The 27,722-nt window shown below is 42.6% G+C and overlaps 3 protein-coding genes across 3 annotated transcripts; 2 read left to right on the top strand and 1 right to left on the bottom strand.

Moving 5' to 3' along the window:
* LOC139467151 (myosin, essential light chain, adductor muscle-like) lies at positions 1–2,339 on the top strand. The gene is made up of 2 exons (XM_071248874.1): positions 1–35; positions 1,821–2,339. Exons 1-2 carry the CDS (start codon positions 33–35, stop codon positions 2,337–2,339), a joined length of 522 nt encoding a protein of 173 aa, XP_071104975.1. The 5' UTR covers positions 1–32.
* Positions 2,340–9,930: 7,591 nt separating this feature from the next.
* LOC139466984 (myosin, essential light chain, adductor muscle-like) lies at positions 9,931–19,248 on the bottom strand. The gene is made up of 3 exons (XM_071248695.1): positions 19,243–19,248; positions 18,699–18,902; positions 9,931–10,449 (listed from the first exon to the last, which is right to left on the bottom strand). Exons 1-3 carry the CDS (start codon positions 19,246–19,248, stop codon positions 9,931–9,933), a joined length of 729 nt encoding a protein of 242 aa, XP_071104796.1.
* Positions 19,247–26,209, top strand: LOC139466986 (uncharacterized). The gene is made up of 5 exons (XM_071248696.1): positions 19,247–19,565; positions 21,063–21,117; positions 23,467–23,545; positions 25,150–25,317; positions 26,117–26,209. Exons 1-5 carry the CDS (start codon positions 19,247–19,249, stop codon positions 26,207–26,209), a joined length of 714 nt encoding a protein of 237 aa, XP_071104797.1.
* Positions 26,210–27,722: the final 1,513 nt, after the last annotated feature.

Genomic DNA, 27,722 nt, shown 5'->3' on the forward strand with positions numbered 1-27,722 from the left:
CAGAAGCAGCTCACAGCCAATTGCAAAGCAGCATGGTAAGTCTTGTATATTGTCACATATACTTTTATTATTCTTTAATGTTCCAAATTGAACAGAAAATTATTGTGATGATCAACAAACGCTTATTGTTCTGACAGTCAGTCTGATAATGTTGATATTTAGAGACAGGCAATGGTAAGGCTCTACATGAAATATATATGTTAACATTGTGCCTACACAATCGAGAGTATCGGTAAACATCATGAAAACAATACTGTTAAGTATTGTTAATACTGTTCTCTTCAATCCAAAGTACATCTTGCTTGAAGAGACATATGGGACTTGGGTATCCAGGAAACGTTCACAAATCTACAGTAAACTACATTTATAACGAACACGTTTAAAACGAACTGACCGATAAAACGAACTTATTTTTTAATCCCGGCCATTTGTTGTATATATGATTATATACGCTTATAACGAACTAAGGTTATTACGAACTAAAATCAGTGGTTTACTGTGTTTCAAACATTAATCGGGGAACCTCCAATGTGGGGAAATGATATAGTGACGTGCATGCACGTGTATGTGTGTGTGTCTGTGGCTCCTTGTACTAGTCCGGACTGATGCCGATTTATAGTGCTAGCACACTGAGATACCATGCCGCAGTTTAACATGAATATCCCACTCAGACACAGTATACTGACTCCGAGCCGACCAGTCCTTGTTTAGCCCCTTAATGCCGAGCGCCAGACAGGGTAACAACAAGTACCATCTTTTTACGTCTTTTGGTATGACGCGGCTGGGGATCGAACCCCGGACTTTCCGCTCTCCGGGCGGACGCTCTGCCATTAGACGACGGAGGCGGTCAGTGCTGGTTAAAGATACATTACGATGATGTCATCATATTATGTCACTCGGGATAGTCATGGTTGCCTCTGGTCCAAACTAGCTAATCAACAGGTCCACACAGGGCATCGGCTATTTTATGGTTCAATGGGATCATAAGATATACGTTTATCAACTAGCCATGACCCGCCAGAGATGTCTGTGCTAATTGAGTAAGCAGTATACTTTTCATGATAGTATAGGTACTAAACTTGACAGGTCCTGACATGGATGCTTAATGGGCACCCAGTAATGTGCAGAGAAACCAAACTATTTTCTGGTAGCATTGGACACATGGATTTCCAGTTTATGTCAGCATGTTGCTGAGTGGGTCAGATTGCTGACTTTGTTTGCTGGCGATTAGGTGTCTCACTCTGACAGCGTGGGTTCGAATCCCGGACTGGACTCAACCCCAACAGTGCTTGATTCTATTCATGTACACAAATTGATAAGACTTAGAATGTAGAATGTGTAAACTTTCCAAAAAAACCGTATAATTTCCAGTGTTTAATTTGACAAAGTCGGTGTATGTAATACAACACACAAACTGCGCGTACTGCACTGTCCACTATTTCTGTTTTTCATATTATTACAACATTTCAGACATGAACCAAGCTCACATATATTCTTACTATTTTCAAAATAATGACCGCTCTACTGAAGTTAACGCCGATGTGAAGAAATCCGTTTAAGTACTATTGTGACTTAATTTGGTGTCATAGCACACATGTGAAATTCGAAATCACCTAAGATGCTGTGGGTTTTCATTGTTATTTGAGACACTTGGGAATATGCACTTAGACTTGACACGGAGATTGTTTTCTAAGAATGAAGAAAACCCTGGATGCTGGCACATCGCATATTTTGATTTCAAAAGAAAACACATTCTATTTTTCATATACAAATGTATGATATACAAATTTTGCAAAACATTTTGAATTAATTTCTTTTAGGCCTCCAAAACAGCGAAACCAACAAAGCCCACAAAGGCTGCAACTCCTCAAATAAAACTGTCCAAGGACGAGATTGAAGAAGCCACCGAGGTGTTCGACCTTTTCGATTTCTGGGATGGTCGTGATGGCGCCGTCGACGCTGCCAAGACCGGCGACATGTTGTACTGTCTGGGCCTCAACCCTACCATGACCACCATCATGAAGAACGGAGGTGTGGAGAAGTTTGGAGAGAAGAACTACAAACTGGAGGAGTTCCTGCCCATCTACCAGACCGTCATGCAGATCAAGGACACAGGCACCTACGCCGACTTCATGGAGGCTTTCAAGACATTCGACAGGGAGGGCCAAGGCTTCATCTCATCTGCTGAGCTGAGGCACGTTCTGACATCTCTGGGAGACAGACTGACCGACACCCAGATGGACGACATCATCAAGTGCACCGACGTGAGAGAGGATCTGGAGGGCAACGTCAAGTACGAGGACTTCATCTCCAAGGTCATGGCCGGACCTCCAGCATAAACCTCATGCCAACGCCATATAATTTATTGTTAGTTAATTGGTCATAGGATTTGATATTTTATCATTGACATTGAGTACCCAAAGATAAATTTCTAACACGTCGTGCATTGTCATAATATGAAATTAGTTGTCACGCATGCGCTTTGTAGATTTAATATGAAGCTATTACGTTTGTGAGTTAATAAGTCATATGTCTTGGCAGTTTATCACACAAAATTGCTCTGATTGCACTCAAATATGTCGTAATACGTTGAAGTTCAGAATCAAAGATATATCTCTATCACATCGAGCATTGTCATTATGTGAAATTAGTTATCACGCAAGCCCTTTGTAGATATAATATGAAGCAATTAGTCTTCATTTCCCCGTTATTGACAGCTGGTATTACTTCTACTCAACCGTTATAAATATCATAGCTTTGTATCGTCTAAACGTGTTACTGTTAGTGCGTTGAAATCATGCCCGATTAATGCTGAACACTAATTATGTTAATGCATCTCAGACGCTGGATATTAAATTGCTTCAGTAATAAATTTATTCGAACTTAAATTCTTGACGTTGATAATTTTCCATCGTTATTATCTCATGAACATTCATTCCAATTCAAATACAAGTCTGTTTATCCTTATCCAACAAGGCACTTACATCGAGGAACACATATATACACGTTTATTTCCGTTTTGTGTATATCATCTGCATTTTTAGATTATGTTGAGATTACACCAAGACCGTTTCCCTGCTTTGAACAGTATTCCAGTTATATCTTGGTGTGTCAGCTTGATGTGAGAGGAAAGCCTGAAGTGAGGGATTGTCTCTAAGTCGGGCCGGGCCGGGCCAAGACGGGCTAAAGTTGTATTGGCTAATTACTCCATTATAGCCGACCATACCATTATTGATGCAACATACACACATGACATAAATGAACAACCACCAACCACAAACGTGCCACATAATTAAGTAATTCGGAGTAAATCGCTTGAAAAACAGAATGTGGAGCTGTTTGTCAGCGTCGCTGATCTTGGTAACACGTAAAAGAGCAATCCTTAAACGGAATTAAGATTAGAAACGTATCAAATACTTCTAGCTATCGTGACACAAATTTCGATCTGTCGGCAGAACGTTTACATTTATAGGATAGTACTAAGTAAATACCACTTAATAATGTGACTGATCATCGTATTTACAGTAGACCTCTGCTCCCCATACTCTCAACAGTCTCACAAGTGTTCGGACCGACTTGTCCCGGGCTGTCAAAATAAACTTTAAACACACAGATGTATCATCAAATGTGTTTACATCTATAGATTAGGATAATATCTATCTATATACCACTTTATAATGTCACAGATCGCTGTATTTAAAGAAAACAAGGTGTTCAAAGTGAAGCCCTTTTCCCTCTACATTCTCAATATAGCCTCTATCAGAAGTGTTTGTCTTGTGTTGGGTCCGACTTGGCCGGGGCTGTAAAAATCAACTTTAAACACACATATGTATCATCAAATGTGTTTACATCCATAGACTAGCTTTAGAGAATGATTTTCCTTTAAATGCGTTGTACTGTGAAATTATTAAGTTATATATCGGTAGATATGATACTAGTCTATAGATGGAAACACATTTGATCATACATCTGTGAGTTTAAAGTTTATTATGACAGCCCGGGCCGAGTCGGATCGAACACAGACCAATCACTTCTGATAGATAGAATATACAGGGAAAAGGGCTTCGCTTTGAGCATCGTATTGTGGAGTAATTTAAGAAGTGCTTTGACGGTTATTAACACGTGTCGTCTCAGCCCTATGACATTCGCGAATATCCACTTGCAGAAATCATCTTGTGTTGGTTTAACATGAATTAGTAAAGGTGAATGAGGGATGCCAAACACGTTAATTAATGAAAGAAGAGTAGTCAAAACACTGTCATTTCCTGACAAGGACATCACACCCCTACACGCTAAGGTCGGTGAGAAACCTTCACATCAAAGAAAGGACACTGTTAAGACACTGCCTTTTCTACGAGGACTCCCGGTATGTAGTCATAATTATCAGTTTATTACATTGCATTTTGATTCAAACTCAATTAAATGAGCAAAACTATACGTTTCTGGACATTTAAGATCTGCCTAGATATGCACGTTCCCATATTGCCAGGGTATGAAACTCAGGGTAGCTGAAATACTTGCCAGCCCTGACCAAAACCTGCCTGCCCACTATAATCATATGTTTCTCAGGATAAGCTAACGGGGTTTCTTTTTGGTTACATTTTATCATTCATCTTTACATGTGAATTAATGCTGATCATCGGGAAATATTTTGAATATTTTCAAATATGAAATATAACCCGACCGTCGGGCAGTGGGAATTTGAAAATCTGGCAGCCCGAGTTGAAATCAACCCGTCTCGGACAGTCGGGCAAGCAGGTATTTCGAACAATGATATTGCTGAGTGTGGCGTAAAACAACAAACAAATAAACATACTGTTACGCAAGGGCAAGGGAGTCGCGCGATGCTGAGTGGGCGAATGCAGATATTTTACGCCCGCATCATGTAGCCTGCATACGACGCCCGAGAACACCTGTCAGAATATGACGGCGGTCTGTAGTTAATCGTGTCTGGTACAGACAATCCAATAATTTGGCAACATGAGCATCGATCCAGGCAATTTGGATACAGCGACATGCATCAACCACGTTAGGGAGTCTGAGCACCTAATCCCGTCAGTCGTAACAACAAATACCATCTTTTAACGTCTTTTGGTATGACGCGGCTGGGGATCGAACCCCCGGAGCTTCCGCTCTCCGGACGGACGCTCTACCACTAGACCACGGAGACGACCTAGTATTAAAATAAATAGCCCCACTAGGATTAAAAACGCTTCCATTCATGGAACTCTTTTTCTGGAGGAATTTAACATATCTTGTCCTGATAACAATATATATACTCTTATGTGTCGATTCCAAAATTGAAAAAAAAATCCGTACAATAAAGAATTTAGTGTGAAACTAATAAACAAGCAACAAGTGGTAATCAATCAACAAATGTATTACAACATTAACTAGGTTGACACATCAATAGGCATTACTGCACGGCAATTACAATGGCGGTACACAATAGAGTAGTAGTACAATATTAAACAGGAAAACAATATGAGGGCAGTGGTCAGTATCAAATACAATTAGAATACAAGTCAGTGGTAAATCTGTTTATTTACCCAGTCGCGACAGCGTTCAAACTTCCGAGACGGGCCTAGGCAGAAATTCAGGGGTGATGGGTGAGCCTCACACGAAAGCTGGTCTGGTTGTAAAGAAATGTGTGATAGAGATGCGACAGGCATGTTACGGTCTCCTTAAATACAGCTGAAGTAGCTACTGGAATTTTCTTGCCCTCACAGTGCCCTCATCAGGCTCGGGGCACTAGAACATCACAAAATATTTCATACCGGAAGTTTACACCCCACACCAGTATTCAAATATCGTAACTTCCTCAAAACTGCTTAGATATACTACATTCCTGACAAATAATGACTGTACATATACAATGCAATGGGCGTCGACCGAATCTCAACAGAAATCGAAACAATGTGTTATCTCCTGCCCACGAGTTCCTTGAGCCCTGAGTCGCCTGGGCACCGGCGTGGCATTGCCTAAAAGTCAGGCCAAGAAAAGTCGGGCCGGGCCGGGCCGGGCCAGCGGGTAATACTAAAAGGGATTAAAGAATAATAAAACGAAACGTGAATATCTAGGCAGATCTCAAGTGTCCAGAAACGTATAGTTTTGCTCATTTAATTGAGTTTGAATCAAAATGCATCTGCAGCAATGTAATAAACTGATAATTATGACTACATACCGAGAGTCCTCGTAGAAAAGTCAGTGTCTTGACTGTCTCCTTTCTTTGAGTGGAGTTCAAGCGTGGGAAGGCACGGCGTCGGCTGGCGAGCTGGTGTGGCGAAGGAAGTTACTGCTTCTTCCCAGCCAGGAGCCTCCTGGCTAGGTCGAGCTCTCCGGGAGGAAGAGCTCGGAACAGTGCAGTGGTGAGGCGGGCGGCGGCGTTGATGATGAAGAGTGGACTGACTGGGAGATCACAGTCAACCAGGAATTCCGAGAGATCCTGGTTGCTGTGAATCTCGTGTTCGAATCTTTCTTCACCCCAGTTCTGCACCAGCACCAAGGGTGGGCGTGGGCGGTTGCTGGGATATATCTTGCCGCTCTCATTCTGGTAGCAGGGGTTAGGGTGGTCCTTGTGCTGCTCCAGAATGAGGTCTGCCTGCTGTGCAAGGTGGACACGGACGTCTACCTCAACATCTTGTTCCGGGACCGGGTCGGTCTGGTCTTGGCTGGTGTTGAGGGAGGGGGGAGAGTCCGGGGAGAAGATACTTCTCTTCTTTCTCTTTTTCCTTCCGTGGCCAGTCCCTACAGGCGTGCGAAAGGGCTCCTCCCCTCTGGATTCGAGGGGAGCGAGTTCCAGTGCAGCTGTCGGGGGCGAAGGGGTGATGGGAAGGCTCTCCTGGATCTCCATGGGGGCGACTGGTGGAGCCTTCATCACCGTAGGCGGCCTGGCCTTCTGTACCGGGCGTGGTGCAGCAGGGGTAGGGGCCGGGGTCTTCTTCTCCTTTGGCTTGGTCTTGGCCGGAGCTTTGACCCAGAGGCCTTTTCTTTTGACCTAGGTCAAAGGAGATGGAGAGGGTGGAAGAGTTGGACTTGTACGAAGTCCGGAGGGAGTAGTCCCCAACTCTGTAAGCCAGCAAGGGCTCCAGGATGGCAACGGTAGCGATAGAGCGATATCTCTCATGGTAGAGCGTGGGTTGCGAGCTAGGAAGGACACGTCTGCACGGGGCGAGTGGATGCTGAGATGGATGCTGAGAAGTGAAGTGAAGTGACTGTCTCCTTTCTTTGATGAGAAGGTTTCTCACCGACCTTAGCGTGTAGGGGTGTGATGTCCTTGTCAGGAAATGACAGTGTTTTGACTACTCTTCTTTCATTAATTAACGTGTTTGGCATCCCTCATTAACCTTTACTAATTCATGTTAAACCAACACAAGATGATTTCTGCAAGTGGATATTCGCGAATGTCATAGGGCTGAGACGACACGTGTTAATAACCGTCAAAGCACTTCTTAAATTACAACACATACTTTACATCTATAGCCTAGTATTATATCTACCTATATACCACTTTAGTGTCTCATATTGCGGTAGAAAACACGTTGCTCAAAGTGAAGCCCTTTCCCCTGAACATTCTCTCTATCAGAAGTGATTGGTCTGTGTTTGATCCGACTTGGCCCGGGCTGTCAAATTTACTTTAAACTCACAGATGTATGATCAAATGTGTTTCCATCTATAGACTAGTATCATATCTACCGATATATAACTTTATAATGTCACAGTACACCGCGTTTAACGGAAACTCATTCACTAAAGCACTTTTATCTGTATGTTCTCAAGAGAATATCTGTAGCATGTGTTGCCCAACTTAATGTCACAGGTCGCGGTATTTAAAGAAAACGAGGGGCTCAAAGTGAAGCCCTTTTCCCTCTGCATTCTACATAGACTCAATACAAGCCAAACACTTCTGATAGGGAATGGAGAGGGAAAAAGGCTTCACTTTGAGCACCTTGTCTACTTTAAATACCGCGACCCGAGACACTATGAAGTGGTATATAGGTAGATATTATACTAGTCTATAGATGTAAACACATTTGATGATACATCTGTGTGTTTAAAGTTGATTTTGACAGCCCAGGCTGAGTTGGACCCAACACAAGACAAACACTTCTGATAGAGACTATGTTGAGAATGTAGAGGGAAAAGGGCTTCACTTTGAGCACTTTGTTTACTTTAGATATCGCGATCTGGGACGCTATAAAGTGGTATATAGGTAGATATAATACTAATCTAATGTGTTTAAAGTTGATTTTGGCCAAGTCGGAACGAACACTTCTGACAGAGATTTTCCAAAGAAAATACAGTAAAAGAGTTTGTCTTTAACGGGTCAGTTTTCTTTCAATGTGATGTACTGTGACTTTATAAAGTGTTATATAAGTAAATATAATACTACCGGTAGTCAATAGATGTAAACACATTTGATGATACATATGTGTGTTTAAAGTTGATTTTGACAGCCCGGGCCAAGTCGGACCCAACACAAGACAAACACTTCTGATAGAGGCTATGTTGGGAATGTAGAGGGAAAAGGGCTTCACTTTGAGCACCTTGTTTTCTTTAAATACAGCGATCTGTGACATTATAAAGTGGTATATAGATAGATATTATCCTCGCCTATAGATGTAAACACATTTGATAATACATATGTGTGTTTAAAGTTTATTTTGACAGCCCGGGACAAGTCGGTCCGAACACTTGTGAGACTGTTGAGAGTATGGGGAGCAGAGGTCTACTTTAACCAACGTGTCTACTGTAAATACGATGATCAGTCACATAATTAAGTGGTATCTACTTAGTACTATCCTATAGATGTAAACCATCTGCCGATAGATCGAAATTTGTGTCACGATAGCTAGAAGTATTTGATACGTTTCAAATCCTATTTCGTTTAAGGATTGCTCTTTTACATGTTACCAAGATCAGCGACGCTAGCGCTTACACACAGCTCCACATTCTGTTTTTTTAACGATTTACTCCGAATTACTTAATTATGTGGCACGTTTGTGGTTGGTGGTTGTTCATTTATGTCATGTATGTATGTTGCATCAATAATGGTAGTATGGTCGCCGATAATGGAGTAATTGGCCAAAACAACTTTAGCCCGTCTTGGCCCGGCCCGGCCCGACTTAGAGACAATCCCTCACTTCAGGCTTTCCTCTCACATCAAGCTGACACACCAAGATATAAATGGAATACTATTCAAAGCAGGGAAACGGTCTTGGTGTAATCTCAACATAATCTAAAAATGCAGATGATATACACAAAACGGAAATAAACGTGTATATATGTGTTCCTCGATGTAAGTGCCTTGTTGGATAAGGATAAACAGACTTGTATTTGAATTGGAATGAGTTAATAACGATGGAAAATTATCAACGACAAGAATTTAAGTTCGAAAACAAATATTACTGAAGCAATTTAATATCCAGCGTCTGAGATGCATAATAAGTGTTCAGGATTAATCGGGCATGATTTCAACGCACTAAAAGTAACTCGTTTAGACGATACAAAGCTATGATATTTATAACGGTTGAGTAGAAGTAATACCAGCTGTCAATAACGGGGAAATGAAGACTAATTGCTTCATATTAAATCTACAAAGGGCTTGCGTGACAACAAATTTCATATAATGACAATGTTCGATGTGATAGAGATTTATCTTTGATACTGAACTTAAACGCATTACGACATATTTGAGTGCAATCAGAGCAATTGTGTGTGATAAACTGCCAAGACATATGACTAATTAACTCACAAACGTAATAGCTTCATATTAAATCTACAAAGCGCATGACAACTAATTTCATATAATGACAATGCACGACGTGTTAGAAATTTATCTTTGGGTACTCAATGTCAATTTCAATGATAAAAATATCAAATCCTATGACCAATTAACTAACAATAAATTATATGGCGTTGACATGAGGATTATGCTGGAGGTCCGGCCATGACCTTGGAGATGAAGTCCTCGTACTTGACGTTGCCCTCCAGATCCTCTCTCAAGTCTGTGCACTTGATGATGTCGTCCATCTGGGTGTCGGTCAATCTGTCTCCCAGAGATGTCAGAACGTGCCTCAGCTCAGCAGATGAGATGAAGCCCTGGCCCTCCCTGTCGAATGTCTTGAAAGCCTCCATGAAGTCGGCGTAGGTGCCTGTGTCCTTGATCTGCATGACGGTCTGGTAGATGGGCAGGAACTCCTCCAGTTTGTAGTTCTTCTCTCCAAACTTCTCCACACCTCCGTTCTTCATGATGGTGGTCATGGTAGGGTTGAGGCCCAGACAGTACAACATGTCGCCGGTCTTGGCAGCGTCGACGGCGCCATCACGACCATCCCAGAAATCGAAAAGGTCGAACACCTCGGTGGCTTCTTCAATCTCGTCCTTGGACAGTTTTATTTGAGGAGTTGCAGCCTTTGTGGGCTTTGTTGGTTTCGCTGTTTTGGAGGCCTAAAAGAAATTAATTCAAAATGTTTTGCAAAATTTGTATATCATACATTTGTATATGAAAAATAGAATGTGTTTTCTTTTGAAATCAAAATATGCGATGTGCCAGCATCCAGGGTTTTCTTCATTCTTAGAAAACAATCTCCGTGTCAAGTCTAAGTGCATATTCCCAAGTGTCTCAAATAACAATGAAAACCCACAGCATCTTAGGTGATTTCGAATTTCACATGTGTGCTATGACACCAAATTAAGTCACAATAGTACTTAAACGGATTTCTTCACATCGGCGTTAACTTCAGTAGAGCGGTCATTATTTTGAAAATAGTAAGAATATATGTGAGCTTGGTTCATGTCTGAAATGTTGTAATAATATAAAAAATAACAGAAAAAGTGGACAGTGCAGTACGCGCAGTTTGTGTATTGTATTACATACACCGACTTTGTCAAATTAAACACTGGAAATTATACGTTTTTTTCTGGAAAGTTCCCACATTCTACATTCTAAGTTAGACACAATTTTTATGGATAACAACTTCTTTAATACTGTAAACAGGCGACGTTTCGGTATAGATCCTTATACCGTTGTCAAGCAAGACTGAATGAGGGACATAGTGAAGAATATATATAGCAAGTGGATGATTAACAATAGAGGATTAACAGTAACAACAAGGGCATACAAGAGTGGGATAACATAGGTAGGTGTGACAACAAAGGGATTATGCTGTCACAACACGATGGACAGAAAACACATAGCTAGAAGCCAATGGGGGCATGAAGCCAATAAACAGGTGATTATTGGTTGATGAGCTCATAGTAGGCGGATGGGATGAAATAGCCTTGAATCAAAGAGCATAAAACCTCCACCATCAAATCCGACAGCAAATCAGCCATCTCGGACCATATCATCAACTGTCCCAATCACATCATCAACTGGGACAACGTCCAAATCCTCGCCAACAACCTCCATGACTTCACCAAAAGAAAACTAACAGAAGCAGTCCATATTCGCCGCCACAAGCCATCAATCAACAGAGATCAAGGCTATTTCATCCCATCCGCCTACTATGAGCTCATCAACCAATAATCACCTGTTTATTGGCTTCATGCCCCCATTGGCTTCTAGCTATGTGTTTTCTGTCCATCGTGTTGTGACAGCATAATCCCTTTGTTGTCACACCTACCTATGTTATCCCTACTCTTGTATGCCCTTGTTGTTACTGTTAATCCTCTATTGTTAACCATCCACTTGCTATATATATTCTGCACTATGTCCCTCATTCAGTCTTGCTTGACAACGGTATAAGGATCTATACCGAAACGTCGCCTGTTTACAGTATTAAAGAAGTTGTTATCCATAAAAATTGTGTCTATCTTGTCATCCGTCAACTTCTAAGTAATGCCTATCAAACAAGTTACATTCTAAGTCTTATCAATTTGTGTACATGACTAGAATCTAAAAATGTTATGTTTGGGATAACACCTTCTCAGTTAAGTACAGCTTCAAGCACTTTTGGGGTTGAGTCCCGTCCGGGATTCGAACCCACATTGCCAGAGTGAGGCACCTAATCGCCAGCAAACAAAGTCAGCGATCTGACCCACTCAGCAACCCAGGGTTCCACAAAATGGAAGTCCGACAACTGGTTGCCTAGATCACCTGCCTTGTGTACCGTCTGACAAGTGTATATTATATTGGAAAGTTATGAACACACAATGCCAGAAAGTGGTCAACTGTAACAAATGATATAATTGGGATTACACTTTCTCTGTAAAAGCAACCCCAAAAGTATATGAATCTGTACTTTACTGAGGGAATGGTATCCTTAATATAACATTTGTTAATTTGGCCACTTTCTAAATGGCATTGTGTATTCATGGATAGAATCGCAAAATATTTGTTACCATGCTGACATAAACTGGAAATCCATGTGTTCCAATGCTAACAAAAAAATAGTTTTGGTTTCTCTGCACATTTCTGGGTGCCTATTAAACATCCATTTAAGGACGTGTCAAGTTTAGTACATATACTATCATGAAAATTATATTGCTAACTCAATTAGCACAGACATCTCTGGCGGGTCATGGCTAGTTGATAAACGTTTATCTTATGATCCCATTGAACCATAAAATAGCCGATGCCCTGTGTGGACCTGTTTATCAGCTTGTTTGGACCACAGACAACTATGACGATCCCAAGTGTAATATGATGACATCATCGTGTATCTTTAACCAGCACTGACCGCCTCCGTGGTCTAATTGATGGTAGAGCGTCCGCCCGGAGAGCGGAAGGTCCGGGGTTCGATCCCCAGCCGCGTCATACCAAAAGAGTGAGTGAGTGAGCGAGTATGGTTTTACGCCGCTTTTAGCAATATTCCAGCAATATCACGGCGGGGTTACCAGAAATGGGCTTCACACATTGTACCCATGTCGGGAATCGAACCCAGGTCTTTGGCGTGACGAGCGAACGCTTTGACCATTAGGCTACCCGACCGCCCCTCATACCAAAAGACGTTAAAAGATGGTACTTGTTGTTACCCTGTCTGGCGCTCGGCATTAAGGGGCTAAAACAAGGACTGGTCGGCTCGGAGTCAGTATACTGTGTCTAAGTGGGATATTCATGTTAAACTGCGGCATGATATCTCATTGGGCTAGCACTATAAATCGGCATCAGTCCTGACCAGTGCAAGCAGCCACACACACACACACACACACACACACACACACACACACACACACACAGACACACACACACAGACACACACACACACACACACACACACACACACACACACACACACACACACACACACACACACACTCACACTCACACACTCACACTCACACACGTGCATGCACGTGGCTATATAAGTGCAATAATCTTGGACGAGATGTTAAACCCCATTTCACCTCACCTTTAATCAGCACTGAAGACGTTACCTGTACCTGTTCCACAAGGGAGGTACCCCAATTAATGTTTGAAATACAGTAAACTACGGTTATAACGAACTCAAAGGGACCACTAATTTCAGTTCGTAGTAACCTTAGTTCGTTATAAGCGTAAAAAAAGGACTAAAAATAAGTTATATCGATCGTTATAAGCGTGTTCGTTATAAATATAATTTACTGTAGATTTGTGAACGTTTCCTGGATACCCAAGTCCCATATGTCTCTTCAAGCAAGATGTACTTTTGATTGAAGAGAATGGGAAAAAAATGCTTAACAGTATTGTTTTCATGATGTTTATCGATACTCTCGATTGTGTAGGCACAATGTTAACATATATATTTCATGTAGAGACTTACCATTGCCTGTCTCTAAATATCAACATTATCAGATTGACTGTCAGAACAATAAGCGTGTGTTGATCATCACAATAATTATCAGTTTAATTTGTAACATTAAAGAATAATAAAAGTATATGTGAAAATATGCAAGACTTACCATGCTGCTTGTCTGTGAGCTGCTTCTGTCTGACTGGAGAAAGTAGGTGTAGTGACTGTTCCTGCACGCGTCTGTATATATACCTACCTTGACCGTAGCGCGCACGAGGGGTGCCAAGATGGTAGCAAGTAACTCAGCTGTTCTTACCTAATCCGTTCATTAATTGAGGATACAGTAATTACACACATTATATCATTATGCATGTGCAGGGGGGTGCACGGTCGGGGTCTCTGTGGTCTGGATATATAGATCGGGGGGAGGGGTGATCATGAGAGGAGGTGGGGTTGGTGTATGTATGTAGGTGTGGGTGTGTGGGGGGAGGGGTGATCATGAGAGGAGGTGATATAAACTGGCGTGATGCCATTGTTTTTCCCCAACCGAAACCAGTAATGTAATCACAAATCCAGTAATGTAATCAATGTGGTTTTCGTAAACATTGCAATTCCATTGACCATTCAGTTCGATTTGAGTCATTCGTTTATAACGCCATTGTAAACGAACAACATGCACAACATGGAAAAAAAGATAGTTTAAAGATTTGCACACAATTCATAGTTTGTTTGGATGTTTGTTGTTTAACGACGAAAATTTAGTAATATTCCAGCCGCTGGAATTCTGGAATGTTGTTCGTTTACAATGGCGTTATAAACGAATGACTCCAATCGAACTGAATGGTCAATGGAATTGCAATGGTCTGATTCATTCATTATTTGTCGTCAATCAAGTGGTGAAGAACAAATAGATTGAGAAGACGGGCGGATCCAGTGCCCGTTCTGAGTATCATCTCCATATATGTTATGCTTGTGAGTGAGTGAGTGAGTATGGTTTTACGCCGCTTTTAGCAATATTCCAGCAATATCACGGCGGGGGACACCAGAAATGGGCTTCACACATTGTACCCATGTCGGGAATCGAACCCGGGTCTTCGGCGTGACGAGCGAACGCTTTAACCACTAGGCTACCCGACCGCCCCTGTTATGCTTGTGTAAAGTGGACGTGTGCAGATGTGTGTCCGTGTGTTCTTCTTAACTAGAATCACAGGAGCCTCGTTACATGCCACACGAACCTAATTTATTGAATGGGGATATTTTGGGTAAAATGAAAGCCTACAAGATAAAATGTCATCAATACAATGCATGTGTCATTAAGCAAAACAATTCTGACATTTAAAGACATGGATGTGTTATGACTTCCTGATATTATTTAGGAATAAAATTCAAGCTTAATTTGTTCATAAACTAATCAAGAGTTAATGTTATTCTTTATGACATTTTGATTTGCAAACTACCGAGATGCCCGTACAATTGAACAGACAGTTAAAATGCTGATGATCGTGTACTAAGCGTCACCTTCACAGTAGCTAAATTGGTTATAATCTGTCCTTAGATCCCTCAAACAACCCTATTAAATCAAACTTCAACCTGGTATGGTAAGGAGTTGTTGTGACACACGAAGTCACGTGACGACATTTGACTATGACCGTCTGTGTCGCCAATATTAATTTTGTGAGTCATTTGAATTTTAGGATTTTGCAATGATTGACAGTGTACGTTCACGCGAGTCGACAATGTCGTACCAATCAGTCAGAAGTCATGTTTGTTTACGCGATATAGAAAATCTCACGGAGCGTCTTTTGATGCCAAATATATCAATACGAGTCGATAAAATTTAAAAACGTCGAGGTAAGTGTTCATACATTTGATATCAAATAACAGGAGTGTGTTATTACATTTATCACCAAACATCACTTTCTAACTATTTCAGTTTGGAATAGCCATTGTCGTGAGTGTAAAGGATTAAGGGTTAAGGGTTATTGCCCTTGAAATGCGACTTTGATGCACCTCTGTGTATGCGTGCGCGCGTGGGTGATTGGGTGCCTGGGTAAGTGTTCGTGTGTACGTGAGTACTAAGATCTCCAAAAGCGTTAATGGATCGCTATCTGATCTCTAACTGATCTCCGTGATCGTCAAGGTCGCCGCCTGTTGCCTCCCCTGCACAGTGATCCGTGACGCTCCGCCCAGAATGCCGTCAGATCGCTACTTGATCGCCGAGATCGCCATCGGAGCGTTACTTGATCGCCAAGGTCGTAATCCGAGCGCTACCTGATCGCCAAGGCCGTTATCAGAGCGCATTAGATCGCCAAGGTCGTAATCAGAGCGCTATCGTATCTACTTAGAGCGCCGCCGATCGCCAAAAAAGACTAGGACCTACCCCACTGCGACAAAGCATAGAACTGATGAGCGCCTCAGAACGCTCGGACCCACAATTCGGCGATCGGGTCGCAATAGGATCCCATAGAGCGCTAATTAAGTGCTAATTGTATCTCCAAAGGTCGCTATCGGATCGGAGTGGAGCGCATCAGATGGCAATGATCACCACCAAAGCGCAATTATATTATAAATAGAGCGCCATTGGATCTCATCCTGATCGCCTTGGATCGCAAAAGGAGCGGAAACTGATTGTGCTAGATCGCCACAATTGGGTTGTTTGGTTACGATCAAGGGTCTTCAAGTCGCTATCGGATCGCAGAGATCGCTATTGGATCGCAACAGGAGCGCTATCTGATCGTAATCAGATCGTAAGTGCCCACTATATCACCGAAAAATGAGGAGTCCTATGGCGCTCCCTCAGCGTGCGTAGAGCGTCTTCTAGTGGAATGGGGGTATTACGATGCTACCTGTATATAATTATATCTCTCCTCTAAACAGGAGTCACCATGCTACCTGTACATTATCTCTCCTCCAGCAGTGAGTCTCCATGCCACCTGTGTATATCACCTCTCCTCCAGCAATGAGACAATATGATGCCTTTACATAACCTCTCCTTCAGCAGTGAGTCTCCATGCCACCTGTGTATATCATCTCTTCTCCAGCAATGAGTCTCCATGCCACCTGTGTACATCACCTCTTCTCCAGCAATGTGACAATATGATGCCTGTTCATAACCTCTTCTCCAGCAATGAGTCTCCATGCCACCTGTGTACATCACCTCTTCTCCAGCAATGTGACAATATGATGCCTGTTCATAACCTCTTCTCCAGCAATGAGTCTCCATGCCACCTGTGTATATCACCTCTTCTCCAGCAATGAGACAATATGATACCTGTACATAACCTCTCCTTCAGCAGTGAGTCTCCATGCCACCTGTGTATATCACCTCTTCTCCAGCAATGAGACAATATGATGCCTGTACATTATCTCTCCTCCAGCAATGAGACAACATGCTACCTGTACATAATTATGTAGCTCCTCCAACAAAGAGCCACTGTTAATGGTACTGCTACTACTACTTCTTCTTCTTCTACTACTACTACTTCTGCTGCTGCTGCTACTGCTACTACTACTACTACTACTACTAATTATAATTCGGACCTGGCTTTCTAAATGTCACGCCTGCATCCCAAGTACAAAGTTGTCCGACTCCCCTTTTGTCCTCGGTGCCTTAGGTTTGGTACCTCCCAATCTGGGAAAGTAGTCGGGTTTTCTACCAGGAATACAGCCCTTCTGACAATCTGGGTAATGCAGAAGGCTGCAGTGATGGGGAGTCTTCACATTCTCTGCAAAGTTCTGAGTGGGTTTGACTAGGCAGCGATTCCTGGGAGAAGTCCCATTTGCTGTCTGGGCTGCGTGTAGAGGGGGCAAGGGCCCTGAGCTGATGAGCCTAACCAGCCTGACTGTGCCAGGATCACCCAAATATTCTTTGCGGCATTTTTTATTTTAATCTTTACATAATAATTGTAATGAAGCTGTCCCGAAATGTCACGATTGCATCTCTAGTACCAAGTTGCTGACAAAAGAAGACTTGGCGTGGAATTGTCCGGCAGCAGTACGAAGTTCCGCTTAAATGTGTTTTAGGTGTGACGCCAATTCTTCTTTAGGAAGTGTTTCAAACTTATTGGATATCTTATGTTGTGTCAGCCATTCTAAAAGGAAACAAACATACATGTACCCTTTACCAGATAGGCAAATATTGTATTGTGTCTGTGGGAATAATTTATTAATTTAAAAATTCTTTCAGGAGAAAATTGTATAAAATATAAATATAGATCTTGACTGTAGGCTATTTAATTCACTTGGTTCATGCCAGGCCTCATAAGGAAATTGTAAACGAAACTCGGGTAATCATTGTAATCTGTTGTTTTCGCTTTTTCAATCAGTCTAGACGTTTATCTGTTTTATCAGTTGTAGTCGCCCTACCCAAGTTCAGTTTGTCAACATTGATTATTGTTGTTTCTTCCTTCATCGGCATTGTTGGTGCAGATGTTCGCTGTTCGTTTTCTTGGATGGAACTTTCTGTGAATTCTGATAATAAGTGAGGTGAAAAATGATTATGTACTTTTATTACCTGATTATGAAATATTTACAAAGATATTTGAAAATGTGATGTATTCATAAAATAGGCTTACACATTTAAGCAGACAATATTTTTGTTCGATTTATATATATTCACGAAGTTAAATTATGCTGAATTTGTTCGTCTTACTTCTCCTGAAATGTTTTGGTTGGCGAGGATAGAGTTAAACTCATCATCACTGAATTCTGCCAAGTCCGGACTATGTACATCGGACAAATTACTGATTTAAAAAAATAAAAAAATCCATCACGTCTGTTGAGATGATTTCAGCTATAGTGGTGGTCAAACGGAAGTAGTGCGACCGTGCTGCTTTATAAGTGTGCAGAGAAGCGGTCATAAAATCGGACGCATTTTACAATCCGAATTGATTACGTCTAATTTTATTGATTGTCCAAATTCGAGTATTCACAACATCATGTCTGAATGGGTGAGTACCCGGGTTTGCTGTCAGGAATACAGACCTTCCGACTTTCTTGGTAATGCAGAAGGCTGCAGTGATAGGGAGTCTTTTCATTCTGGGTGGGTGTGACGAGGCAGCGCTCCCCGAGAGAAGTCCCATTGGGCTGCGTGCAGAGGGGGCAAGGGCCATGAGCTGATGACGAGCCTAACCAGCCTGACTGTGCCAGGATGACTCGAAACCTCTTTCCTGCATATTTTATTTTAATCTGTGAATAAAAAAAAAATCATTACCACTTGATAAACAAATTATAATAAATAGTATTGTCGCAAATGAATACAACATGGCAGTGACTGAACAACGTTTGATCAATATAGGCTGACGTCAATCATCAGTGAGCAGCCAATCCCTGAAACACATTAATTATGTAACCATCATCAGCCGTGCTGGCAAGGAGCATGGGTGTGTCCAATATAACAACTGGCCATTCAGCACATCCAAGAGTACCTTGGAGACGAGTCTTGACGCCCGTGATTCACACTACTTGGACAGAACATTGCATGTAGCCGATGTGACTTTCAGTCGAGAAACCAGTTTGAACTTCCCACGGACATGTTGGCACGATACTGGACAGTGTGGACAACTGCTGTTTACATCTGTATGTCCACTGACAGGGGCATAACTGAGGCAAGATGTAATGTGCATGAATTCCAACCTTTAGATGCCGACTATCAAGGGCAGAAGATCGACAAAACAATAAGACGACGTGGCACTGCGACGAGTCTGCTGAAGTGTTTGTCGTTCTGTAACAAGGACATTGTGAGCACGTCATTCTACAACCAGGACACCCAAGACTGTATCTGTCCCCTGACTCGCCCCAGAGACTGGCTGCTGGTCTCTGGACCGGGATATGTGTTTTACAACACCCCAGGTGAGAATTCTCGATTACTGCACCTCATAGATTCAAATTGATGGGATACCACGACAGGCATGTAGCGTTCAGGTGTTCAATATTCGTGACATACGTGGTGTCGGTTCGTTTATTCCGTGAACCTTAAAGCTGCATTGTCAATTTGAACAGAAAACTTATTGCTGTTTGAGTGAGTGAGTGAGTTAAAATTTTAAGTCACATCGGCAATATTTCAGCCATATCGTGACTATCAAAAGTTAAATATAATACTTATAATGAAACGTATGTAAAAACCTGCCAACGAGGGACAGTAAAACAACTAGACGTATCACAGCAATGAAATTTAAAACTAGTATGTAATAATAAAATCAATAGCACTATACATATACATTACATTTTAAAAACAGGCTATAGATCACCAACAACTGAAGGTAGATCTATTGCTGTTTGAAGTTGACTCAAGCAGACTTTACACCGAGGCTGAAACAATACAATACATATCCTGATAACTGATAAGTAGGTAGGAGTGAAACCTATTTTATTATATTTAACGCCAATACATGACCAAAGTATTGATCTGTTTAAGACGGGTTGCAGACACTTGTATCTGTATCCGTGTTATTGCTGGAAGACGGCGAGAATATCTCCGAGATACATTTTGATATTGAACGGTGACAAAGCCAATGACATTCACAATTTCATTGCATAACTTACAGTACTAGTATTGTGTACATCTATCAGAGGAGGCCTCGTACCATATTCACTTGTACCTAATTTCAATTTTTGCAATATAATTTATTTAAACAAAACAGTTATGACTCTTGTGAGTAAACACATGGTTCTTCACTGACAAAGGTGACAGTTGCATTGGTATTAACAACAGTTATGGTGGACACGATTCCAGGTCGAAGGACGAACAATAAAGATTGTTCTTCACGAATTATAATTATTGTGAATGAACAAGTTATTATTCACCATATATAATTATTGTAACTGGACAGATTGTTCTAAACTAAATTTAATTATTGTAACTGGACAGATGTTACTTTTTTACATTTGTGTAAAATGTTAGGGTGAAACATGAAGGGAAGAAGTAGGCATCCCCATGGGCACCAATTGCGCGCCCCTTCTTCGCGTAGGTGTCACGTAACAAACAAGTATGTATGAATCACGTGGCAAACACATTTTTGTCACGTCCCAAAAAAACACGTAGGTGTGACGTAACAAACAAATATGTATACAACTCGTAACAACGCAGCTGCACGCGGTGTAGTTGTGTATGCATTTTAACCAACTCGCTTTTATTGAACCTATTGAATGATACATTTTGATACATGTTCTGAGCATGCTTATTGAGGCAAGGGGGTTAATGGTCCCTGACTACAAACGTACAGATTCCACCCTGGCCGGCAACGATTGAAACTGTACGTTTGTAGTCAGTTGGCTCCCTTGCCTGGGGAAGATGCTCCACTTTGAAATGTGTGTAATGTCTTGTATCTGTTCCTATTTCTTCCATAGGCCTGATTGACGTGCAGTTACAAGAGGCGATTGGCGCTTCATCAGAAGCGGCTGGGTACGTGTTTGTTAGCCCTGCTAGATTAGAATCAGTATCGTATATGGTAAATTTCTAGTGTAAATAACTTAATATCAACATTGGAAAATACTCCGATCACATGGATACAGCCATAGTTTTGGAGGATTTACTCGAATCTAAATGAGTGATCTGAAGTTTCGAGTTTCTAATGTAAAGCGGTGGTATAACGCACGCACGTGCCCACTTAGAGACATACATACACACACATACCACTTGCATACACACACGCACACAGACACTAACGCACGTACTCACATATGCACATACATACATACGAAATTCCGCGCAGGCACACACACTCACGCACGTACCACGCCAATGCTCATATAATACTCGAACGCCCACACAGACACACGCATGCATCTATGCAGGCTCGCACATACGCCGTTTACAAACCCAGATACTATCTGATGTCATACCAAAAACTAGGGATGTCTTGATAATTATTGTTCAACATACTCCCCTCCGAGGTCCACAGACTTCTGACTTCAATCAGACGGTGCTAATACTGATGAATAAAGAAACTGTTCAATGCATGAACTGCATTGGTGACCAAAAACATGTGACGCCAAAACTCATCAATGGATATAACCCATCAAGACCGGTTGCAAAATGACAGGAGCGAAAATGAACCTGAAGCGTTTCTGATCAGGAATCTTGGAACTCAGGTATAGTGAGTCCACCATACACCGTTTCAAAAGGCCGCCCAGGTAGAGAGAGTCAACCATACACCATGTCAAGAGGCCGCCCAGTTAGAGAGAGTCCACCATAACATCATGTCAAGAGGTCGCTCAGGTAGAGAGAGTCCACCATACTCCGTGTCAAGAGGCCGCCCAGATAGAGAGAGTCCACCATAACATCATGTCAAGAGGTCGCTCAGGTAGAGAGAGTCCACCATACTCCTTGTCAAGAGGCCGCCCAGATAGAGAAAGTTCACCTTACCTCATGTCAAAAGGCCGTCCAGGTAGAGAGAGTCCACCATACCTCATGTCAAGAGGCCGCCCTCTATTGTCACATCCTGCCAAGTGACGTTGGACTATTGTCACATCCTGTCCTCTGACGTTGGGGTATTGTCACATCATGCCCAGTTAGGTTCGATTGTTGTCACATCCTGCCAGAACTGACGTTGGGCTATTGTCACAACGTGCCCTGTGATGTTGGGTTATTGTCACATCGTGCCCAGTGACGTCGGACTATTGTCACCTCCTTCCCATTGACGTTGGACTATTGTCACATCTATCCCACTGACGTTATGCTATTGTCACACCCTTCCCATTGGCGTTGGACTATTGTCACATCCTTCCGAGTGATGTTGGGCTATAGCCACGTCCTGATTTGGGGCTATTTTAACCTCCTCCCCACAGACGTTGGGCTCTTCTCACACCCTTCCGAGTGACGTTAGACTATTGTCACATCGTTCCGATTGACGTAGGGCTATTGTCACACCCTACCCATTGATGTTGGACTTTTGTCAAATACTTTCAATTGACGTAGGGCTATTCTCATATTGAACCCATTGCCATAGAGCTATTGTGAAATCGTGTCGAGTAAAGTTGGGCCATTGTCACATCCTGCCAAGTGACGTTAGGCTATTGTTACATCGTGTCCAGTGACGTTGGACTATTATCACCTCCTTCCCATTGACGTTGGACTATTGTCACATCTATCCCATTGACGTTATGCTATTGCCACACCCTTCCCAGTGACGTTGGACTATTGTAACATCCTTCCCACTGACGCTGGGCTATTGTCACACCCTTCCTCGTGATGTTGGACTATTGTCACACCCTTCCCCTTGACGTTGGGCTATTATCACACCTTTCCATTGACGTTGGTCTATTGTCACGACCTGCCCAGTAAACGTTGGACTATTGTCACATCGTGCCCAGAGACGTTGGGATATTGCCCCATCCTTTCCATTGACGTTGGACTATTGTCACATCCTTTCCATTGACGTTGGGCTACATACTAAGTAAATTCTGGTTTGTATGTGCATTTTATTAAACCCACATATGTTAAATAAGTGTCTTCTAAAAACAGTCTGTGAATAAAATGCTACTTTATTGTTCCTTGGTGGTAAGCAGGGCAGACAGTCGAAAACTGTTCAACCGAGGGATTTTCTGAAAAAAAGGAGTTCCGGTCAGAAATCGTGTAAACATTACTTGTTGAAGTTTGGCGAAAAATGAACGGGTCACGTGAGCAGTAAAAAGACCAATCACATCACCTAAAATCCCCTACACTTTAAATAAGAAAGTATTCATGAATAAACACAATCTTCCATAGTATATGAGAAGGGTCACTGTATGACAGGTGTGTGCAATGTTTCAGGTATCCAGCACGCAATGTCGTTGGTGGGAGTGCTTCTCCCTGGAAGCCAAGGTCGGATGATGCAGCCCCGTGGATTGAGGTGATTATTATCGCCAGGACTGTGTTGTCTGTCACTCGACAACTCATTGGAAATATAATCAGAACATGTCTCAGTTAGTACAGTGTCTACAACAAAATATGTAGCACAAATCTATTTTATTACCATGTAAACAAACACTTAAACACCTGATATGATTACATTCAAACACTTTCACAACAGAGATGATTGCATTCAAACACTTTCCCAACAGAGGTGATTACATTCAGACACTTTCACAACAGAGATGATTACATCCAGACACTTTGACAACAGAGATGATTACATTCAGACACTTTGACAACAGAGATGATTACATTCAGACACTTTGACAACAGAGATGTTAACATTCAAACACTTTCACAACAGAGATGGTTGCATTCAAACACTTTTACAACAGAGGTGATTACATTCAAACACTTTCACAACAGAGATGATTACATTCAGACACATTGACAACAGAGATGATTACATTCAGACACTTTGACAACAGAGATGGTTGCATTCAAACACTTTTACAACAGAGGTGATTACATTCAAACACTTTCACAACAGAGATGATTGCATTCAAACACTTTTACAACAGTGATGATTGCATTCAAACCCATTTACAACAGATATGATTACTTTTTAATACTTTAACAACATTGGTGATTATATACAGACACTTTTACAACAGAGATGATTGCATTCAGACACTCTCACAACAGAGGTGATTACATCCCGACACTTTTACAACAGAGATGATTACATTGAGATACTTTCACAACAGAGATGATTTCATTTAAACACTTTCACAACAGAGATGATTACATTCAAACACTTTCACAACAGATATGATTACATTCAGACACTGTCACAACAGAGATGATTACATTCAGACACTTTCACAACAGAGATGATTGTATTCAAACACTTTCACAACAGAGATGATTACATTCAAACACTTTCACAACAGATATGATTACATTCAGACACTTTCACAACAGAGATGATTACATTCAGACACTGTCACAACAGAGATGATTACATTCAGACACTTTCACAACAGAGATGATTGTATTCAAACACTTTCACAACAGAGATGATTACATTCAAACACTTTCACAACAGATATGATTACATTCAGACACTTTCACAACAGAGATGATTACATTCAGACACTGTCACAACAGAGATGATTACATTCAGACACTTTCACAACAGAGATGATTGTATTCAAACACTTTTACAATACTGATGATTGCATTCAAACCCATTTACAACAGATATGATTACTTTTTAAGACTTTTACAACAGAGGTGATTATATACAGACACTTTTACAAGAGATGATTGCAACAGAGATGATTACATTCAAACACTTTTACAATGGAGATGATTGCATTCAAACCCATTTACAACAGATATGATTACTTTTTAAGACTTTTACAACAGAGGTAATTACATACAGACACTTTTACAACGATGATGATTACTTTTTAACACTTTTACAACATAAATGATTACATCCAGACACTTTAACAACAGAAATGGTTACTTACCGAGTGTGCCTATAATATACAACCAAGACACATTTAACGTATCAAACTGTTTTATTTTCAACAGGCAGGGATAGGTCAGTTTCTTTACTTTGAAGAGATTCGAATACACCCCTCCTTTCCTACTGCCACGAATGGCATCTGGTTCCGGGACTCTAACCGGACGTGGATTGCAGCATGGACGAAGAACGACGAGGCATCTGATGCGTTCAATTGGTTCATTCCACATTGTCAAGTTAGTTTCATAGCGTTTTTGTTAAAATGTTCACAGTTTTAACCTGTTTCTTTGATTGGTGTGAGTGAGTAGACAATGCACTTTGGGGATAATCATAAGTACGGTATAATAGAAAAAAAAATCTTTTGTGAAGTAATCAGAATGCCACCGCTTCTCAATGCCCTTGAGGTTTAACCATTTTTTTAAAGTGAAGTGCGAATGGAAGTTTGGAAAAATAATTATACTTTTCAGGTTTGAAACGTTATTGTCGGGGTGAGATCTCTGTCTTCCCTAGTGACGGTGCTGGTGACGTCTGCTTTGATAAATACGACACGAGGGGCAATGACATAGACGCTACAACTCATTCTCGCGTCATTCCATGTTATCCCTTTGTATCTGCCTGTGGTGGAGACGTTTACATTGCTGTACATCGACCTGTAACTTAATCATGTTTGATCCCTTGGGTCCAAGCTGCGGACGTTTACATCACTGTATATCGACCTGTAACTTAATCACGTGTGATCCCTAGGGTCCAAGATGCGGGCGTTTACATCACTGTACATCGACCTGTAACTTAATCACGTTTGATCCCTTGGGTCCAAGCTGCGGACGTTTACATCACTGTACATCGACCTGTAACTTAATCACGTGTGATCCCTAGGGTCCAAGATGCGGGCGTTTACATCACTGTACATCGACCCGTAACTTAATCACGTGAGATCCCTTGGGTCCAAGCTGCGGGCGTTCACATCACTGTACATCGACCTTTTCCCCAGCAATGTACGCACCCTCTAAGCATGCTGACGTGTCTTCTTTACAGGCGCTGAGCGTTCCCACAGACGCACTCAGAATAACCATGGACCAAAGCAGCAGTGTTGAAGTGAGGTTCATACTTGTGGCTGGTCGTATGTAAATTCCTATAACAATAGGGTGGGTTATGTAGGAAAATCAGGGGGATCAGGTCGCTTGTGCTAAGGTGGGGGGTGGGGGGAGGGGGGAGACTTGTCAGGACATAGTTGGTTGGGGAAGGGTGGAGAGGGGTGATGGTGGTAGGTTATTGATACGTGTCGGGGACATGATAGGTTGGTGGGGTAAGTAATGAAGACGTGTCAGGGACATGGTTTGTTGGGGAGGGCTGGAGGGGTTGGGGGTTGGGGGTTAGTATATGAAGACGTGTCAGGGACATGGTTTGTTTCGAAAATGGATGGAGCGGGGTGGTGGTGTAAGTAATGGAGACGTGTCAGGGACATGGTTGGTTGGGGAGGGTTGGAGGGGTTGTGGGTTGGGGGGTAGTATATGGAGACGTGTCAGGGACATTTGTGGTTGGGGAGGGGTGGAGGGGTTTAGGGGGGTGTAGGTTATGGAGACGTGTCAGGGACATTATTGGTTGGGGAGAGGTGGAGGGGTAGGGGGAGGGGGTAGTTTATTAAGGGACATTGTTGGATGGGGAGGGGAGGAGGGGTTGGGGAGGTAGGTTATGGAGACGTGTCAGGGACATTGTTGGATGGGGAGGGGTGGAGAGGTTGGGTGGGGGTGTGTGTAGTATATGGAAACGTGCCAGGGACAGGGTTGGTTGGGGAGGGGTAGAGGGGTTGGGCGGGGGGGGGGGGGGGGGGGGGTAGGTTATGAAGGCGTGTCAGGGACATGGTTGGTTGGGGAGGGGAGGAGGGGTTGGGGGGGGGGGGGTGTAGGTTATTGAGACGTGTCAGGGACATGGTTGGTTGGTGAGGGGTGGAGGGGTTGGGGAGGTAGGTTATGGAGACGTGTCAGGGACATGGTTGGTTTGGGGATGGATGGAGGGGTTGGGGGTAGGTTATGGAAAAGTGTCAGGGACATTGTTGGTTTGGGAGGGGTGGAGGGGTTGGGGGTAGGTTATGAAGACGTGTCAGGGTCATGGTTGGTTTGGGAGGGGTGGAGGGGTTGGGGAGGTAGGTTATGGAGGCGTGTCAGGGAAATTGGTTGGTTGGGGAGGGGTGGAGGGGTTGGGGAGGTAGGTTATGGAGACGTGTCAGGGACATGGTTGGTTTGGGAGGGTGGAGGGGTTGGGGGGTAGGTTATGGAGACGTGTCAGGGACATGGTTGGTTGGTGAGGGGTGGAGGGGTTGGGGAGGTAGGTTATGGAGACGTGTCAGGGACATGGTTGGTTTGGGAGGGTGGAGGGGTTGGGGGGTAGGTAACGGAGACGTGTCAGGGACATGGTTGGTTGGTGAGGGGTGGAGGGGTTGGGGAGGTAGGTTATGGAGACGTGTCAGGGAAATTGGTTGGTTGGTGAGGGGTGGAGGGGTTGGGGAGGTAGGTTATGGAGACGTGTCAGGGACATGGTTGGTTTGGGAGGGTGGAGGGGTTGGGGGGTAGGTAACGGAGACGTGTCAGGGACATGGTTGGTTGGTGAGGGGTGGAGGGGTTGGGGGGTAGGTTATGGAGAC

This window comes from Haliotis cracherodii, unplaced genomic scaffold (genome assembly GCF_022045235.1).
Source record: "Haliotis cracherodii isolate W230 unplaced genomic scaffold, xgHalCrac1.p SCAF_19, whole genome shotgun sequence".
NCBI lineage: Eukaryota > Metazoa > Mollusca > Gastropoda > Lepetellida > Haliotidae > Haliotis > Haliotis cracherodii.

Bases quoted from the DNA above. Each gene is read 5' to 3' on its own strand.
- LOC139466984 (XM_071248695.1), bottom strand. The intron at 10,450-18,698 runs GTCTGTATTCCT...AATTTCTTTTAG, and splicing joins ATTACCAAGAAAGTCGGAAG to GCCTCCAAAACAGCGAAACC.
- LOC139466986 (XM_071248696.1), top strand. From the start codon at position 19,247: ATGTTGGCACGATACTGGACAGTGTGGACAACTGCTGTTTACATCTGT. The intron at 19,566-21,062 runs GTGAGAATTCTC...TTTCTTCCATAG, and splicing joins TGTGTTTTACAACACCCCAG to GCCTGATTGACGTGCAGTTA. The intron at 23,546-25,149 runs GTGATTATTATC...TATTTTCAACAG, and splicing joins ATGCAGCCCCGTGGATTGAG to GCAGGGATAGGTCAGTTTCT.